At 40.5% G+C, this 18,811-nt stretch overlaps 3 protein-coding genes across 3 annotated transcripts in view; 1 reads left to right on the top strand and 2 right to left on the bottom strand.

Annotated features, from left to right (window-relative positions):
- The window catches only part of bpifcl (BPI fold containing family C, like), a 210,383-nt gene that overhangs the window by 100,595 nt on the left and 90,977 nt on the right, over nucleotides 1-18,811 (top strand). The window lies entirely within an intron of this gene.
- Nucleotides 4,903-18,717, bottom strand: LOC307001900 (tripartite motif-containing protein 16-like). The gene is made up of 6 exons (XM_079618937.1): nucleotides 18,055-18,717; nucleotides 16,431-16,526; nucleotides 16,110-16,343; nucleotides 9,114-9,267; nucleotides 8,307-8,354; nucleotides 4,903-7,871 (listed from the first exon to the last, which is right to left on the bottom strand). The coding sequence occupies exons 1-6, from the start codon at nucleotides 18,625-18,627 to the stop codon at nucleotides 7,291-7,293; spliced, it is 1,686 nt and encodes a 561-aa protein (XP_079475063.1). The 5' UTR covers nucleotides 18,628-18,717; the 3' UTR covers nucleotides 4,903-7,290.
- LOC307001865 (putative nuclease HARBI1) lies at nucleotides 12,065-13,637 on the bottom strand (the record flags this gene model as incomplete). Its single annotated transcript, XM_079618878.1, has 5 exons — nucleotides 12,065-12,458; nucleotides 12,546-12,657; nucleotides 12,772-12,887; nucleotides 13,060-13,509; nucleotides 13,598-13,637. 5 exons carry the CDS (start codon nucleotides 13,635-13,637, stop codon nucleotides 12,085-12,087), a joined length of 1,092 nt encoding a protein of 363 aa, XP_079475004.1. The 3' UTR covers nucleotides 12,065-12,084.

Raw genomic sequence — 18,811 nt, 5'->3', positions numbered from 1 at the left:
AGTCCTCCCCTCTGGAAAAACAAATGGGTCTGACGTAACCCACCGGCTGCGCTTCTGCAGGTAATTAATGAACCCCCAAAAATCCAGAGTCTCCAGCCCCATCATCTCACACTGCGGCAAAGGGTAGTCAAGGCAGTTGTTAAAAAAGTCCTTAAGTGTCACATCATTGTACCCCATACCTCTCGATAGAGTCCAAAATGTCTGAGACAAGCCATTTACCGACTGGCCCTGCTGACGTAGGGCCATTAAATTACTAAATCTTCCCCTCCTCTCCTTCGTAGTAGTGGGGGGAAGAATACGTAAACCCATACTGCTGGATCTTGTAGTGACGGAGTCCTTCTATCACGAAACACACACGGGAAAAGGTAAGATTCAAATGCAGTATTTTAATGGGGAAGTCCGTACTCACAACAGTCCTGGCAAGGGTCAAAATCCAAGAAAGCAATCCAACAGACAAACAACGACAGGGTAAATCCAAGACGACGAAGTGTGGTGACATAGAACAAGGACTCCGTGACATGAACTGAGACAGACAGGGTACTTATACACAGACACTAACAAGAAACAGCTGGGAACAATGAACATTGATGGGTAACAGACAAAGGATTATGGGAAATGTAGTATAATGTGGATGACACCGTGGGGAAGAGGACATTTAGTGGACACCAGGAATACACAAACCAGACACTGTGACAAACCTGTGGACACGATGTCCTGACAAGCCATAATTCACAATCATTTATCACGACGATGATTAATTGAAATAAAATAACCACCGAAAACACACTGAATCACGACCGCTCCAACCTAATTTGCACTGAGCAAACGCAGAGTCCGGCAAACGACTTCCTCTGGTGACGTAATATGACGCGATGGTGAAAAAAAAACAAGTTTTTTTCAACACGGTCAATGATACTGTCACGTTTTCTACTAAATTTGTGCCCTTATGTCTTGCAAAATAATTTTTAATCCTGCATTTACTTTTCATACAAGGTTATATATTAATTTTGAAGAAAAAAAACCCTGCAATATGCCCTTTTACTACCTGTCCAAAATGACTGGGATAATCAACAGATACGTGAACCACAAAACAGGTAAAAACATTGAACAAACACATGAAACTTTCCCAGTTGATTCCTGATATTAAGACCATTCTTTTTGTGTATTACAAGTTTTCTAAAATTTCTCATGTCTAAGTATGCAAATGAGGCATTTACTAATGCCAACTTTTGGTGCATTTAGAAGAAATATACAGACGTAAATAGACAAAGTGTAGTCAAATAAACACCATGAAATATGTATTTTGAATGCTTTTTTCTGTTAGATGCTTTATAGAGGTTAAATGTTGAAGGAAACAGGTAACTGGCAGTATTGGTGTTTAAAAATAATCACTCCTCTCTACTGAAATAGTTGATTAAGGCCACATTTACACATAGCCGGGTATTTAGAGAAACGAATACCCCCCCCCCCCCCCCCCCCCTCCGTTTTCAATAATAACATCATGCACACAACCCGCATAAATACGCCGTCGAGCGCCATCATAACTATGCCAAACCTATGGACGGCAGTGTAGGGAGAAGGATAAAGCCATGCAAGCCACTATAAATGTGCTTTTGACTTTAATTTATATTTGTATTATATATATATATATATATATATATTTATTTATTTATTTTGTCCTCACATTCTTTCCTGTGTGACACACCTGAATGAAAGGCTCATTATGCGGGGTCATTAAGCGGGCCATTGTCTTCTCAGGTGTGAAACATTTACTATTCATGATGGCGTTGGATCAGTCACGGCCCTGCGCATATTGCCTTCCCAAACAAAAAGTTTTTACAAAATGTAAATCAATGTATTGTTTTATGTGAATGATTAAGCAGGATGATTTTCAGATAATTTTGAAGGAAAAACTCTAGGCGACAACATCCATTACTCAAAAGTATTGTGAACACATATTTACTATGCGTTTTGTGGCGTTATTTCAGACACTTTAATTTTTTGTTTTTTGAATAACCATGAATAAACATTATTCTCTCAAAAATACAAACATGTACATGCATGTTGCTCACATATTATGATAGCCCTGTTTGTGATAAATAGAGTGTAATTACACCTTTGCCATTAATATGTTTATAAGCAACTGAAAAAAGCACAAATATCAGGGCATGTCAGAACATCTCAAGGACCCCAAAAACACCTTAGACCCCAGAGGGTTAACCTTCAAAATGCCATCTCTACAACCGAACGCGCACTGCTCAATCTGTAATCGGTGTGTTGTTCAGGTGACAGTCTTCCAGTGTCGGAGAAGGGCTTCATAAGCCATTTCTGCATTGGGTAAGATCATTTTGTTTTGTCCAAGTAATTCCCCATCACTTAGTTGCTCCCATACATTTGATTGCCTTAGCACTCTTGCGTCATGCACACTTCCTGCAGAGCCCACACACACACATCCCAAAACAGGCCTCTGCCATCCACAACTCCTTGCAATATAATCGAGTGCCACCCTTTCCTGTTAAAATAGTCACGGGGATACTCCTCGGGTGCAATGATTGGGATGTGGCTTCCATCTATTGCACCAACACACTGTGGTATTCTCCAGCGGTTATGGAAGAAGGTGGACATTTCAACCAGCTTAGCAGCATCTGGAGTGGTGATGTGTTTAGGGATCAAGACCTTTATGACCGAGTCACAGAAATCCTGAACACAGTGGCCCTCATTTATCAATCTTGCGTCGAAACGGGCGTATATGTTGGCGTAAGATAATGCTTACACTCCTCTCACCGCCTGATTTATGAAGCTGTGCGTACCTTTAAAATTCAGGTGTACGCAATACCTGCCCTTGATAAATGCCGCGGCTGAAAACGATCGTCATTAGATTAACACACTCCTATATATTCACGTCTCCGCCTCCCCCACGCCCTCATTTTACGCCATGGACGCACGGAAGACGGCAAAGAGGAGAAACTTCTCCGGTGGAAATCCAGTTTAAATCGCTGGTTGGTTGAGCAAATTACCTATCACAATGCATTATTTTACTGCAAGTGTTTTGAAACTATTAGCGTTGAATTTCGCATGACGTCACATGTAATGGGGTGTACAATAGTGATGATGATGTGAATAATTGCATGACAATTTGTAATATTCTTCTTATTAGTATTATGATTTTGATTATTAATGACGCTTATTGTTATTAAGAAGAAGAATGTCTTTGTTATTATTATTATTTGTATTAGTATTATTATTTAAAAGAAGAAGAATGTCTTTTTTGTCAGTCTTAATTATGTTTTGGTAATTGAAAGACTTTCATTACTGAACCCAGTCCGTGTGCACCTGCCGGGCTTAACTCACAAAAATAAACACTGAAGTTTATCATTTCTATGTTGTTTTTTTTTTTACAGTGGGTCATAATATATCATATCTTTAGTTTGTCAGTGCGTTTTGTGGTGTTAGGAATTGTTTTTCTGCGCATTTCAGCACTAACTCAAAACCTGCGTACATGTACACCACCTCCTGAGCTGGCGTAGGATTTGAGCGTGCCGTACGCCAACGTCCATATTGATAAATCGCAAAGTCACCGTGGTTTTGGGAGTACGCTGGAAATTTGGTGTACGCACTTTCCATAAATGAGGGCCAGTAAAACACTGTGCTTAGACCTAACCCAAAAAGGTGGCTAATGGTCCTATACTCAATGCATTCACACAAACTGAACTGAGTCAATTACATTCACACAAACTGAACTGAGTCAATCACATTCACACAAACTGAACTGAGTCAATCACATTCACACAAACTGAACTGAGTCAATTACATTCACACAAACTGAACTGAGTCCATTAAATTCACACAAACTGAACTGAGTCAATTACATTCACACAAACTGAACTGAGTCCATTAAATTCACACAAACTGAACTGAGTCCATTACATTCACACAAACTGAACTGAGTCAAACATATTCACACAAACTGAACTGAGTCCATTAAATTCACACAAACTGAACTGACTCCATTACATTCACACAAACTGAACTGAGTCAAACATATTCACACAAACTGAACTGAGTCCATTAAATTCACACAAACTGAACTGACTCCATTACATTCACACAAACTGAACTGAGTCAAACATATTCACACAAACTGAACTGAGTCCATTAAATTCACACAAACTGAACTGACTCCATTACATTCACACAAACTGAACTGACTCCATTACATTCACACAAACTGAACTGACTCCATTACATTCACACAAACTGAACTGAGTCAATTACATTCACACAAACTGAACTGAGTCAATTACATTCACACAAACTGAACTGAGTCCATTAAATTCACACAAACTGAACTGACTCCATTACATTCACACAAACTGAACTGACTCCATTACATTCACACAAACTGAACTGACTCCATTACATTCACACAAACTGAACTGACTCCATTACATTCATACAAACTGAACTGAGTCAATCATATTCACACAAACTGAACTGACTCCATTACATTCACACAAACTGAACTGAGTCAATTACATTCACACAAACTGAACTGAGTCAATCATATTCACACAAACTGAACTGAGTCAATCACATTCACACAAACTGAACTGACTCCATTACATTCACACAAACTGAACTGACTCCATTACATTCACACAAACTGAACTGACTCCATTACATTCACACAAACTGAACTGAGTCAATTACATTCACACAAACTGAACTGAGTCAATTACATTCACACAAACTGAACTGAGTCAATCATATTCACACAAACTGAACTGAGTCAATCACATTCACACAAACTGAACTGACTCCATTACATTCACACAAACTGAACTGAGTCAATCATATTCACACAAACTGAACTGAGTCAATCACATTCACACAAACTGAACTGACTCCATTACATTCACACAAACTGAACTGAGTCAACTGGATTGTACACATGTTGATTCTTTATTTTTTATTTTATTTTTTCCCCTTTGATTGTCATTGATGAATGATATATTTTCTAATGGTGATTTGTAAAAGGCAAATATAGTCTCATGTGATGTTTGCAAAGTGATACGTGCATATTGAAGTGAAATAAATTTCAGTGAATACAGTTACTGTTCAGAGAACTGATTGTTTCATTCATTATTAGGGGCCAAGCACTGAAGGTGCGGGCACCTATTGTATCTGTTCCCGTTCTTATTCTTCTTTTTCTTTTTTTTCTTTTTCTTTTTCTTCCGACTGGGCGTCTATGGCAGCCTATAGAACCGTTTGCGGGAAACTTATACAAATTGGCACAGTGATAGAGGACAGCCTGAACTATCACCATAGCAAATTTGGAGTCTCCAACTCATTCCCTCTAGCGCCACCAGCTGTCCAAAGTTTCACTCATGTTTATGCTAATAACTTTTGAACCACAAGGGCTAGAAACAACATTCTTTTTTCCTCTGATTCCTGAGCTCACGACGATTCGACTGCACCCTATGACGTCATTTTCCGTCATAATAGTTTTCCCGCCATTTTGAATTTTCCGAAAAACCTACTTTTTCGAACTCCTCCTAGGCCGTTGCTCCGAATTTCACGAAAAATGAACCAGATCATCTCCAGACTATGACGACCAAAAGTTATGGAATTCAAGTTGATTCGAATTACCGTTCTCGAATACCGCGCAAATAAATTTTACGTAGCGCTTGCGAAAACAGACGTAAGGCCGTATCTCCACAACGCTTTATCGGATTCAGACCAAATTTGGTACATGTCGTCACAAGCATGACCTGAGGTTACTTGCTGCGTTTCGGCGCAGCGCCACCTACTGGTCCGGAGATATGAATAATTTATGTTTTTGCTTATAACTTCTGAACGGTTTGTCCAAAAATCACAAAAGTGGTCTCGTTAGATTCAGGGCGTCGTGCTGAGTTGACTGATATTCAATTTTCCCATATCGGCCATTTTGGCTGTCGGCCATTTTGAATTATGTGCTAAAATGCTGTATTTTATGAACGCATGAACGTATCGTTACGAAACTCAGTATGGGTCATCAGTACAACGCCCTAAAAGTACTCAAAAATTTATGAGACAGCGCCACCTTTTGGTCAAAAGTTATAATGAAATTTCCAAAAATGCTAATAACTTTTGAATAAATTTGCCTATAGTAATGACACTGATCTCAATAGATTCCTTGGGTTATGCTGAAAACATAGATACCAATTTTGCCATAGTCAATCAAAGTTCCTGTCCGCCATCTTTATTTTCTTTTAAAACCTACTTTTTCGAACTCCTCCTAGACCGAACGTCCGATTTTCACCAAAATCGGATCGTGTCATCTCCAGACTGTGCCGAGTAAAAGTTATGGATTTCGTGTCGATAGACAAAACCGTTTTCGTATACCGCAGTGGCAAAGTTGAGGCATGATGCCAAAATGACTATTCAGGCTTTATATCTGCAATGCCTTGACATATTGACACCAAACTTTGTATGTGTCATTGTCACTTCACTCTGACCACATCACATCAGTTTCGTAACTGCGCCACCTATTGGTCGAAAGTGATAATCATATTTTTAGTTATTGTATGTGATTTTTCAACCATTTTGCCAAAATTCATCTTCAAATGTCTTTAATTGCTCCTTGCTGCAGTGGGTCTCACACTCCCAGCCACTTTGGCATGTCTTGTCGTCTTGCTTGCGCTTGGCCCCGGTGATTGCTGCTTGCAGCTATATTTCATTTTATTATTATTCATTTTATTTCAGATTTTATTTTATTCACTGGTTTAATTATTATAATTTGTTTCATTTGTCCAGTTACTGTAGAGAACCATTTAAACAAGTGCAGACACACATTCAAAATTATAAATCATATTTTTCCCCTTTTGATTAATGCAAGGTGTGAGACCCGAACCCGGGACTCCAGATACTAATATAGGTTGTGATTATATGGTGAGATCAGACCCAGTAGATATTGTTCCTCCTTTTCTTTTTCCGGTGTTAAATCCTACTAATGGGTTACATATACATACACATATATACACACACATACACACACATACACAAGGAACACATAAGAGATGATGAGACAAAACAATGAAATGATTGAGTTTAGCGGGGAATATTATATCATCTTCAAGCTCACGCTTACTCAACCATAATCTGAACATGTTATTTCCCTGACAGAAGCTCAGCTGTAGTATTAATGTAATAAACAGAAAGTAAGAGACTCTATAACATCTCAGCGTTTATGATTTATCATGCAGCTCAAAGCATTATGGGTAGAATATCTCTACAGTCTATCCTGATTCATCAACACAGTTTCACTGATGATTCAGTATTATAAAGCCCAAACCCAGGATAGAGCGGCTGAGTGAATGTGGTCTGGACTGTGTGGATGAGGCTCATGGTGTCAGAGACGCTGTAGAAGGACAGAGTTCCTGCGCCGTGATCCACACACACTCCTGTTCTACTGTGATCCACACACACTCCTGTTCTCCTGTGATCCACACACACTCCTGTTCTCCTGCTGATGGGCTTTATAGGGAGTTTAGTCTGTATGTTATTGTGTGTGAATGAGTAACTGGAGGAAGAGCAGATCAAACTCCAGGACTGATCATTATATCCAAACCCACACTCATCACCCGATCCCTTCCTGCTGATGCTCTTATATGACACTGATATATCCACACATCCACTCCACTCAATCTCCCAGTAACAGCGTCCACACACACTCTCTCTACACAACACCTGAGGATTATATCCATCAAATCTGTCTGGATGATCCGGATACGACTGAAACTCTGGGAAAGTGACAGTAATCTCTCTGTTCCTCTCAGACAGACGGAAGTAATTATTCACTGTGTTCAGATCCAGAGTGAGCCGATGGGAATCTGATGGAGATAAAACACATCAGAATCAGGAATTATGAATCTGGCTGATCTTTTAATGTATCTGAACTCTTCATGTTCAATATATCATCAGTGTCTCAGAATCAGAATGAGTTTTATTCGCCAAGTGTGCGCAAACAAACGAGGAATTTGTTGTGTTTTTTACAGCTCTTTACATGCATCATAAAATGAGACTAAGGAAAAAACATAATAAAATAAAATAAACAATAATAGTAATAATAATAATGCAGTATACATCTGAAACAGAAGACTTGTGTACAGATATATGTACTGTATGTACAGCTCTTTATATCAGATATCCTGCAGATCATCATTTACATGATCAACTATAAACTCTTCTGTCATGTTTTCTTCACTTCTCCAGGAAGAACATGAACACACACACTGAGTTTTCTGCTGGTTTTCTTAGTGACTTACATGGTAGGAAGTCGTTCCTGGTCCTGGGAACAATGTTGGAGAGAGTGACTGTGGAAATCAACAGACATGAAGAGTGTGATTATCATGTCAAGAGAAAATGATCCTGCATCCGTTCCTCAGACGTTTCTAATATGATCTTCTACATGATCTGAGATGATAGCCGGATGATAGCTGAGATGAGATCTAGCCAGCAGCCATATCACCCTGTAGCCCAAGACTGGTTTCCCACTGAAGCTAAGCGGGGCTGAGCCTGGTTAGTACTTGGATGGGAGACGGGAACACCAGGTTGCTGCTGGTAGAGGTGTTAGTGAGGCCAGCAGGGGGCGCTCACCCTGTGGTCTGTGTGGGTCCTAATGCCCCAGTGTAGTGACGGGGACACCATACTGCCAAAGAGCGCCGTCCTTCGGATGAGACGTGAAACCGAGGTCCTGACTCTCTGTGGTCATTAAAAATCCCAGGATGTCTTTCGAAAGAGTAGGGGTGTAATCCCGGCATCCTGGCCAAATTTCCCCAGTGGCCTCTGTCCATCATGGCCTCCTAATCATCCTCATATATATATATACTAATTGGCTTCATCACTCTGTCTCCTCTCCACCAGTAAGCTGGTGTGTGGTGGGCGTTCTGGCGCAATATGGCTGCCGTCGCATCATCCAAGTGGATGCTGCACATTGGTGGTGGTTGAGGAGATCCCCCCTTCTATGTAAAGCGCTTTGGGTGTCCAGAAAAGCGCTATATAAATGTAATGATTATTATTATTATTATTATGATGGAGGATCATTTCTGAGAGCAGAATCTCCAGGACTTTACCTTTGTCAGAGATCTTCTTCTCTTTGCAGAAATCCTCCAGTTTGTCTCTCAGCTGACGGACAGATTCTCTCACGCCATCAAAAGAGGAGAGAGAACTGAAGGGATTGTCATTTACGTCTGTAGATTCAGGAGGAGCTGAGAGAGACTGGAAACTCTAGAGAAAACAGAAATCAGAGCTCATCTCCTCCACACTTAAATACCTTTAAGTATCAGGTAAATACCTTCACTAAGTTTAGTGTTTTGATTTTCATTTTTGATGTAAAAAATCATAGTAACATTATAAGGACACCCCAGGCAACATTATAAAGTAATAAAACAATCCAGTTCATGACCCTTTAACCCCCTGAGGTCGGCAAACGCGCAGGCGCGTTTTGCTCGGTTTTTTTTACATAGCAGCCAAATAGACCTAAAATACTCCGTCAGTTTTGGTCATACAGCCTTAAGAAATATGAAAAAATAAGCTGTTAAATGTCTACTTTTTTATGTGTCCACTTACAATCGAAATAAAACATTGTGCTTTTGTAAAATAAAGAAAGTAAACAGGGAGTGCTTTCTGCCTCTCCGTCTCCTTGAACTTTTTTTCTGAAGCACATCTCTAAACTCAAACAAAACTCAGCGAATACTATTCACTCAGACATGAGCTATATATCTCTATAATCATTTAAGTGTGTAGTTTTAAATTATCTAATTCAAAACTAAAACAAATATTCTCTGTTTATGTAATCTATATATAAAGAGCGAGAGATCATCCGTTCTCATTATCGTTCTGGCACCTCATTACTCTGCTAATGTGACACGCTCATCGAGAGCGCGCGCTATTCAAACACAGATAATCTGGAGCAACACATGCAAACCAGTCAACGCCCACAACAGCTGGACAACACACTCGCTGTGAGGAATAATAATATTGTGATAATCCTGGAAATTTTACCTAAAACGTGCTGGAGTAGCCTAACAACGGATCCAGCTGCAGATCATCAGTAAGTGCTTTGTTCTAATCGCGATATGAAATGGCGTCTGTAAACCGCAAAAGACTGTTTAAATTTGAATCGCGTTTCTGTGTTTGAATGAATGAACGGCACATGCTGTTGTTTACTCCAGCTCGCGGGTTTCTGTGTTTGAATGAATGAACGGCACATGCTGTTGTTTACTCCAGCGTTTCTGTGTTTGAATGAATGAACGGCACATGCTGTTGTAACTCCAGCTCGCGCGTTTCTGTGTTTGAATGAATGAACGGCACATGCTGTTGTAACTCCAGGGGCCTGTACCATGAAGGTAGCTGAACAAACTCGGGGTTACAGGATTAGTTTTGAGTTGACAAAACCGAACCGATGCAATCAGGCTTTATTGGTACCATGACGCAGCTCATCAACTTTCTCTGTCAACTCAGGCTTTGATCTTTAGCTATGATTACTCCACGCGCGCGTGCACATAAAAGAGTGACGTCGGCACTGAACAACCAATCGCATTTGAAATGGATAGAGCGAGAGCAATATATTTTTCCGCGCAGGAGCAAGAAATTATTATTCAAAAATATAACGATTATAAAAGTGTTTTTCAAGCACGCAGTAATACTGTCTCTGCTGCCAAAGCAAGAGAAGAATCTTGGAGGAAGATTGCTGATTGCGTTAATGCGTAAGTTAAACAATTAATGTAAAATGATGTAATCATATTAAAAATTTATTAAATGCTAAAATAAACATGTGTGTATTCGTGTTGATATACATGCATGCATGCATACTGTACATACGTGTGTGTAGATGTATGTAAAATGTGAATGTATACGGCTATTACATCCTAAGAAAGATTGATATTCATTGATTTTTAGATGCAACCCCAACTCCAAACGTTCTTGGCAGCAGATCAAGACAAAATATAAAAATATCATTCAAAGTGGTGAGTATTTACCACAACCTTTTATTATTTTTGTGAACATTTAATCATAAAAACTTGTTTGCAGCAAACAGAAAAAAGTGTGACATTAGGAAAACTGGGGGAGGGCCACCTCCTCAAAATTACACTGTGGCGGAGGAGTTGGCGCTGAGTAGCAATAAGGGACGGCCGATTATGGATGGCATTGCAAGTGCTGTACAGTCTGACCCTGGTGCTGGCTCCTCAAAGCAAGTGACACTGGGTATGTGTGTGCAATGCATTACTAATATTTTAAAAAGGGATAAATATGTCTGACTCTGTTCTGCAGTAGAGGGAAATACAGTGTCCCTGTTGAAGCCAGCACACATGCACACAGTCTCCCACACAGAGGTCAGTATATGCAGCGTACAGAACCCCATGAACATAACCTGCTTTATAACAGCTATGCTTTATATTTGACTTTTATTTATTAGGGTGAACCAAATGATGAAGACACTCTGTCTGTGTGTTCTGAGACAGTTGCTGAGGTGAATGCACTGGGCTTTTTATTATGTCACACATTTTAATGTCATAATTAAGTGACTGGCCCTTACACATCTCTTTTATTGTAGGATTTTTCACAACCTGCCCCAGAAACTGAAGCCTCTACCTCAATGGGCTACAGAAGGAATGTGAACAAGGTAATGCTTTAAACCCCTGACATAAATTACAGTCAGTCCTATTTTTGTAGAAAGTCATGCCACTTTTTGTGATTTGATCAACCTCCAGAAAACTTGTAATGATCATGTTTGTGGTGGAATTGTTTCAGGTGGAAACAGACTCAGTCAGGGCCCTTTACAAAAGGAGTCTAGAACTAGACTGTGAGTTAAAGGAGCTAGACTGTGAGCTGAGGAGGCTCCAAATTAAGAAAATTAAATTGGAGATCAAACAGCTGGAAAAAACAGATCTCAGTATGTGAACTTTTTTTTAACCAAGTAACGCTTTAGTATGAACACTATGAATGTCTATTAATGTAATTTTTCTTGCTCTCTTTCTTCCTCCCTAGCCGTATGACCAATAAAACAGCTTGAGTCATATCTGCAGTGTCAGTGTGCTTTTATTAAGTAAAATATTGTGTTGTGATTGCATCTCTGACAGCTGCCCCAACTGGGTGGTCAAGTGTGATGGGGTCAATTTCATCGGGGAGAAGCTGGTTTTGTGGCGGTACTCGCTCCTTTCTGATAGTGGCTATATTATGCAGAATGGCACATGCAGCCACTATCTGTGATGCCCGCTCTGGTGACACTCTCAAACGCCTGAGACAGTTGAAACGTGCCTTTAGGATGCCAAACGTCATCTCGATCTTGACCCTGGTTTTACTGAGGGCCACATCGAAGCGGTTTTGTGGCCCTGTCTGGGGGTCAGGATAGGGGGTTAGCAAAAACCTCTGGCATGCATAACCTCTATCTCCTACCAACAGGCCATCAAAAAGCCCTGTCATAGAACAGAAAAGGGGAAAAATGTGTAAGTTTTGCAATTAAAAAAAAAAAAGTAAAGTGTACTGTACCAAATTTAACTTGCCTTCCTCAAAGCGCTGACACAAAATAGACTCACGGAAAATGCGTGAGTCATGCACTGAGCCAGGCCATTTGGAATCCAAGCTTGTGATCATGCATTCATGATCACAAGTCATCTGCAGATGAAATGTACGGTAAATCATTGTCCTATCTGTTAGTTACTATTTATTTAAAGATTGATCTCAATGCAAATAAAAATAAATTTCACATAGGCTATATAGTAGCCCTACCTGAACATTAAGGCTGTGAAAGGACTTTCTGTTCACATAATCTGCCTCATGTTCTCCTAGAGCTGTGGAGATTGCAACATGTGTGCAGTCTATTGATCCTATGACTCTAGGGAATCCTATCATAGGAATTAAACATATATATTTAAAACATTTCTTAACAGGTAGCTACTGTAGACTATTGTATAATAGATTTCTAAGTGTGAAATATATTATTTTTGAAGAAAAAAAAAAAGAGTGTGAAAGGTTAGGCATTTGTTCATGTGATGTCACCCTATCAATATATCTTACCGGCAATTTTATAAAAGCCCTCTTTTATGGACATGGTGGATAAATGTCCAGGGAACACAATGAAGCTATTTATGTACCCCTGCAGAGCGAGGACCACCTTGCGAATTGTTCGACAGACCGTGTTTTTCCCTAGATTCTCTGCATCACCGACCGCATACAAGTATGTACCACTTGCAAAAAACCGCAACGCAATACATACCATTTGCGGTACAGTAAGGGCATGGCTTCGACGAGTCACATTTGATATGTGCGGCTCAAGAAGTTCGCAAAGATAAGACATTCCTTCCGCGGAAAATCTGTATCTTTCATACAAGTAAATATCAGGAAAGTCAAAGGGATTTTGTCTGTCCCTAAAAACTCTTTCTCTACGAAGTGCTCGTCTAACAATTTGTGCGGAGATGTCCACGGGATTTGGAAGAAAAGTGAAGCCATTGCAACAGAGAACAGACGCTGGGAATCAGTTACGTCACCTATATGTTTCTTTGATCACAGCTGATTGGTCAAACTTCAGTCTGAGATCTCGAATCCAGAACTTAACCTGCCCCGGAGCAGGCTAGCCGTGCAGCGTAAGATACCATGGCAACGAACACCGATTAAAGCCAAGCTACTTTCATAGTACCTAAAACCCAGGGTTGGCGGAAACTAAGCTGAAACATAGCTGGCTAGCCACCTAAACCGGCTTCATGGTACAGGCCCCAGCTCGCGCGTTTCTGTGTTTGAATGAATGAACGGCACATGCTGTTGTTTACTCCAGCGTTTCTGTGTTTGAATGAATGAACGGCACATGCTGTTGTAACTCCAGCTCGCGCGTTTCTGTGTTTGAATGAATGAACGGCACATGCTGTTGTAACTCCAGCTCGCGCGTTTCTGTGTTTGAATGAATGAACGGCACATGCTGTTGTTTACTCCAGCTCGCGCGTTTCTGTGTTTGAATGAATGAACGGCACATGCTGTTGTTTACTCCAGCGTTTCTGTGTTTGAATGAATGAACGGCACAGACGCATGTTGTTGTTGTTTAGCTACTACAGCTCGCGCGTGTTTGTGTGTGAATGAAACTATCTATATTGCTACTGAGATGAGTAAAAATCGACTGAATACGTTGAAATAAAATGTCTTTGTATAAGCAACATATTAAACTTCAAATTAACATTTATGCCCTAATATATTAGCCTATAAAAGACAATATGTTACAGACGAAATATGAAAGACAACATTTCGTTTTGGATAAATTATAAAGCTTTTACTGCCACATCAAAACCTAATTTACAAGGTGCAAACAAAATCTTAAAAGATCAATATAAGCCTTCTCTTTAAATTATTTTTGTTTTTTATTAGTGACAAATGTGGGGAGAGGATAGCCTACATCCAAAACTTTCTGAAAATACGAATGAGAATTAACGGCACAATTACTAGAAATGTTTACCTTGGATATTATACAATTTGCAAGCATACAGTTTGTGGAAAAATTCACTTTTTTTCAAGATGTTTCCAACTCTGAACCAATTCTGTAGTTATTTATATATATGTATGTATGTGTGTGTGTGTGTGTGTATATATATATATATGTGTGTGTATGTATATATATATGTGTGTGTATGTGTGTGTGTGTGTTGTCTTTGCATTCTATCTTGTGGCTCAGTGACACCTGAATGAAAGCTCATTAGTATGCAGCATTAGCAGGTCTTCTTTGTCTTCTCTCAGGTGTGAATGAGGACATTATTCATGACCTTCTTGGATCATTCACGCCCACCTGCATATTGCCTTTCCAAACAAAAAGTGTCTTACAAAATTTAAATCAATCTATTGTTTAATGTGAACGATTAGCCCGGATGATTTTCAGATCATTTTAAAGTAAACACTTTAGCCGACAACATCCATTAGTCAAAAGTATTGTGGGAATATGTGAAGTTGGTCGTTTGTGGTCTTATATCAGAACATTTAAGTTTGAGTTTTTTGAATAACCACGCATAAATAATATTCTCTCAAAAAAGCAAACATGTACATACATGTTGCTCACATATTATGATAGCCATGTTCGTGCTAAATAGAGTGTAATTACACCTTTGCCATTAATATGTTTATAAGCAACTGAAAAAAATACAAATATCAGGTCATGTCAAAACATCTCAAGGACCCCAAAAACACCTTAGACTCCAGAGGGTTAAAGGTCAGTTACAAGAAGAATACTTTGATGATCAAGCTTTTATCGTTTGATCAACTGATCATCATTTATCTCCAATACATGTTGGGCTCTAGTTTAACAATCTAAGTGCATGATCTAAAGCTCACTTAAGGCGGGCGTACACGGTGCGAGTTCGGACACTCGGGAGGTCGTGAGATATTGCACACGTTACGAGTCAGTTAAACTGATAATCGCGTCAAAGCAGCTGGTACACGGCACGACTGTCCTCCTGCACGAATTTTATCCCGAGCTGACGGTTAAACACAGTCTCTGTGAGAGCTTTCAATGTTTCAGGCAATAGCTTCAGATAGAAAAATGACAGAAATGTGTGTGCAAATGCAGATACTGTGACAGTAGCCATTCCGTTCAACATAAAAAGATGAGAGAGAGTGTGTGTGTGAGTGTGTGTGTGTGTGTGTGTGACAGTGTATGCGCACGCTGTGTGGTTGCTGCCACTGAGGTATAGCCCCATCGATCTAGCCTGTGAGGCGGTTGTGTATGATTTGGCAATAGGGGACAGCCTATACGCTGGTGAAAATCGGGCCGACTCCCCGAATTTTTTAAACATGTTTAAAAATGATCGGGAGGTCGGGGAGGTGCTTATAACGTGCTCGGCTCGGCTCGTAATTCCTCTCACACGCCGCGATCATGACGGATTCGCTATTTACATGGACGAATTTGCAAGAGGAAAAACTGAACGCTTCTCTAGCGAGGAAACGGATCTGCTCGTGCGCGAGGTTAAAGTTCAAGCAAAACATCTACAGGACCAAGGGTTTGTGTGTTGTGGACCCGCCTATAGGTGCATATTAATAACGCGCTCTTTAAATAACAAAACATATATTGTCCTGTTCTTCTCGGTCTCTGTTACCTGCAGGAAATGTATGTGGTCCTGTGTGTGTGAAAGCTGCTCCAGCTCAGCGTCTCTCCTCCTCAGATCATTGATCTCCTGCTCCAGTCGCTCCAGTCGTTCTTCAGCTCGACTCACTGCAGTCTTTTCCTGATCTCTGATCCGCTGTGTCGCCTCAGAGCGGCTTCTCTCAATGCAGCGGATGAGCTCAGTGAAGATCCTCTCGCTGTCCTCCACCGCTGTGTGTGCGGAGCGCTGTTAGGACACACATCACAATCACACAGTGAGCTTCAGTGAGTCCTGACTGAGACTTCTCAAACTTCTCTTCTTCTCCAGACTCACCTTATGAGACTCTACAGCCTCTCTCAGCTGCTGAAGATCTTTCTCTCTCTGCTGGATCCTCTGCTGGAACGACCTCTGCGTGTCCTTCAGCTGCTTCTGCAGCACAAACCAATAGCAGAGATGACACTTTATACTGCCACTATATCAGCATGTGAAGAGTTTTTTTTTTTTAAGTTTGTGTTGATAAATGTTTATGCATTTTCACCATATTTTCTGTTAAGTTCACTTGCAGCTTCTGTTCACGTCTGTGACGTCTGCAGTGTGAATTATGTTTCCTGATCATATGGTGTCAATACACACACATACTCTCTATAATTGTTGTGAAATTCCTGTTTTTATTTTGCTCCGGCAGTTATAGGGTTAATGCGGTGAGTCCGGGAAAGGCCGGGTAGAAACGAGCGAGTGAGTTCGGCTTGTGTGAGTGTTCAGCGCTTCTTGCGTTCCGATTATAAGTTCAGAAATGGATCCTTCCTTGCTTTTGTCCTTCAATGGTTACAATAGTATTAATGTTGGAAAAACGAAGTTGTTTCAAACATAAATTTACAAGAACAATTAGGAAGAAAGTCTTATTCACCACGGACAAAACCGGGGGCAAAAAAATGCATTATAGCCTACTCTCCAAAACTACTGATTTTTTTTTTTTACACAAAATCCATCCTAATTTCTTTCCTCAAAAACACTTACATTACTTGGTTGTACAGGTTGTCTGTGCGTTTCAGTCCCAACAACCTTTTCTATCGCCATCGAGGCTAATGTTGAAAGTCCAGTCTGTCCCGTCGTATTTCTGGCATAAGTTTTAATTGGCTTTAGTGCTGAGAGTGTGTGCTCGACAGAAGCAGTAAACCGGGAAAACACCGCAAAACATGACGATGTGTAACGTTACAGCCGACACAAGCTCTCACACAGATTTATGAACGATATCAATGAGATCAGCGGGACTTTTGCCTTCAAAATCAGTCCTGGCATTACGTTACATTGCAGTCAGTTCTGTTTTTACCCGGACAGATCGATAGAGTCCTGTGACTCTGCGTAAGCTGGATAAGGGATTTTTTTCGGTAGGTTTGAACCTGCTGGTGGTCGAGGAAGGAAAGAAACATTAATTTGTGGGTTGAAAAACTATTAAATCTACAGGAATATATTTTAGTTTACTCGGTTCGCTACATATGCGGTTAGCTAGCTCTGACTACCAGTAATAGTAGTAAACGCTCTGACCATCCACTCAAAGGGCGTGAAAATGCTTACGTTATTGTATGCCTGCTAGATAACCCCGGTGTAGTCAACTCGAAATCTGATTGGCTGACTAAATCTGACTGATTATCTGATTGGTTAAAGCAACAGTTTCATTGCAATTCATTTTAAGCTACAGGCGCCCGCACTATCGATTCTGAAGGCCTCGAGGCAGATATATTTGACCCTGGCAACACATGATGGCTGAAATATGATTGGATAAAAGCGCTAAAATTAATATACACTACTGGAAGCAGCGCAACCAAGAGAAAAGCTATGAAATTAAGAGTCAGTGATTCTGATAGTGTTTAGGCCAGCAGAGAAGGCCTTGCTGGCCCTGACGGCCCACCACTGGGTGTCTATATAAACATTATTTCATCAGTGTCTAGTTTCATACCTGTTTCTCTGTCCTCTGTGCTGCAGCTGATACAGTGTCGTGGTTTTTATGTTCGTCGATCGTACACAGCACACATATAAACTTCTGGTCAGTGTGGCAGAAAACCTCAAGGAGTTTATCATGTGTTTGGCAGATCATCTCCTGCAGTCGTCCAGTGGCATCAGTCACTTTATGTGGCTTACGGGAGAAATATTCCTCATGACGGTCAAAATGAGTTTGACAGTAAGACTCCAGACACACCAGACAGGACTTGACGGCTTTGTGTTTTCTTCCAGTACAGACGTCACACTGCACATCTCCAGCTCCAGCGTAACAGTCAGCAGGGAGTTTAGTCTTCTTCAGTTTCTCCACCAGTTCGGCCAGCATGGTGTTTTTAGCTAAAGCAGGTCTTGGACTGAAGGTCTGTCTGCACTGAGGACAGCTGTAGACTCTCTTCTGATCCTCCTGATCCCAGCAGTCTGTAATACAGATCTTACAGTAACTGTGTCCACAAGAAGTGGTCACTGGATCCTTCAGGAGATCCAGACACACTGAACACATGAACTCATCCTGAGAAAATCTGGCTTCTGCCATTTTACCGACAGAAAACGGAGACACAAACACACAACAGCTCAACTGCACTTTAGTTTCTCTTTCACGAACTCTTCCTGCTTCCTGGTTCTGTGTTTGAGTGACGTGTGCAAAACAGGTTTATCAAGTCTATAAATGCAGAAACCTTCACTGTAAACCCTAATGCACAAAATAATTCATTGGTTTG

This window comes from Phoxinus phoxinus (assembly GCF_949152265.1).
Source record: "Phoxinus phoxinus genome assembly, chromosome: 7".
Classification (NCBI taxonomy): domain Eukaryota; kingdom Metazoa; phylum Chordata; class Actinopteri; order Cypriniformes; family Leuciscidae; genus Phoxinus; species Phoxinus phoxinus.
Note: the sequence above shows the minus strand (reverse complement) of the source record. Positions and strands in the feature narration are given on the sequence as shown.

Excerpts from the sequence above, each read along its gene's own strand:
- LOC307001900 (XM_079618937.1), bottom strand. The coding sequence starts at position 18,627 with ATGGCAGAAGCCAGATTTTCTCAGGATGAGTTCATGTGTTCAGTGTGT. Across the intron at positions 16,527-18,054 it reads CACAGAGGACAGAGAAACAG|AAGCAGCTGAAGGACACGCA; the intron begins GTATGAAACTAG and ends TTTGTGCTGCAG. Across the intron at positions 16,344-16,430 it reads AGGCTGTAGAGTCTCATAAG|CGCTCCGCACACACAGCGGT; the intron begins GTGAGTCTGGAG and ends GTGTCCTAACAG.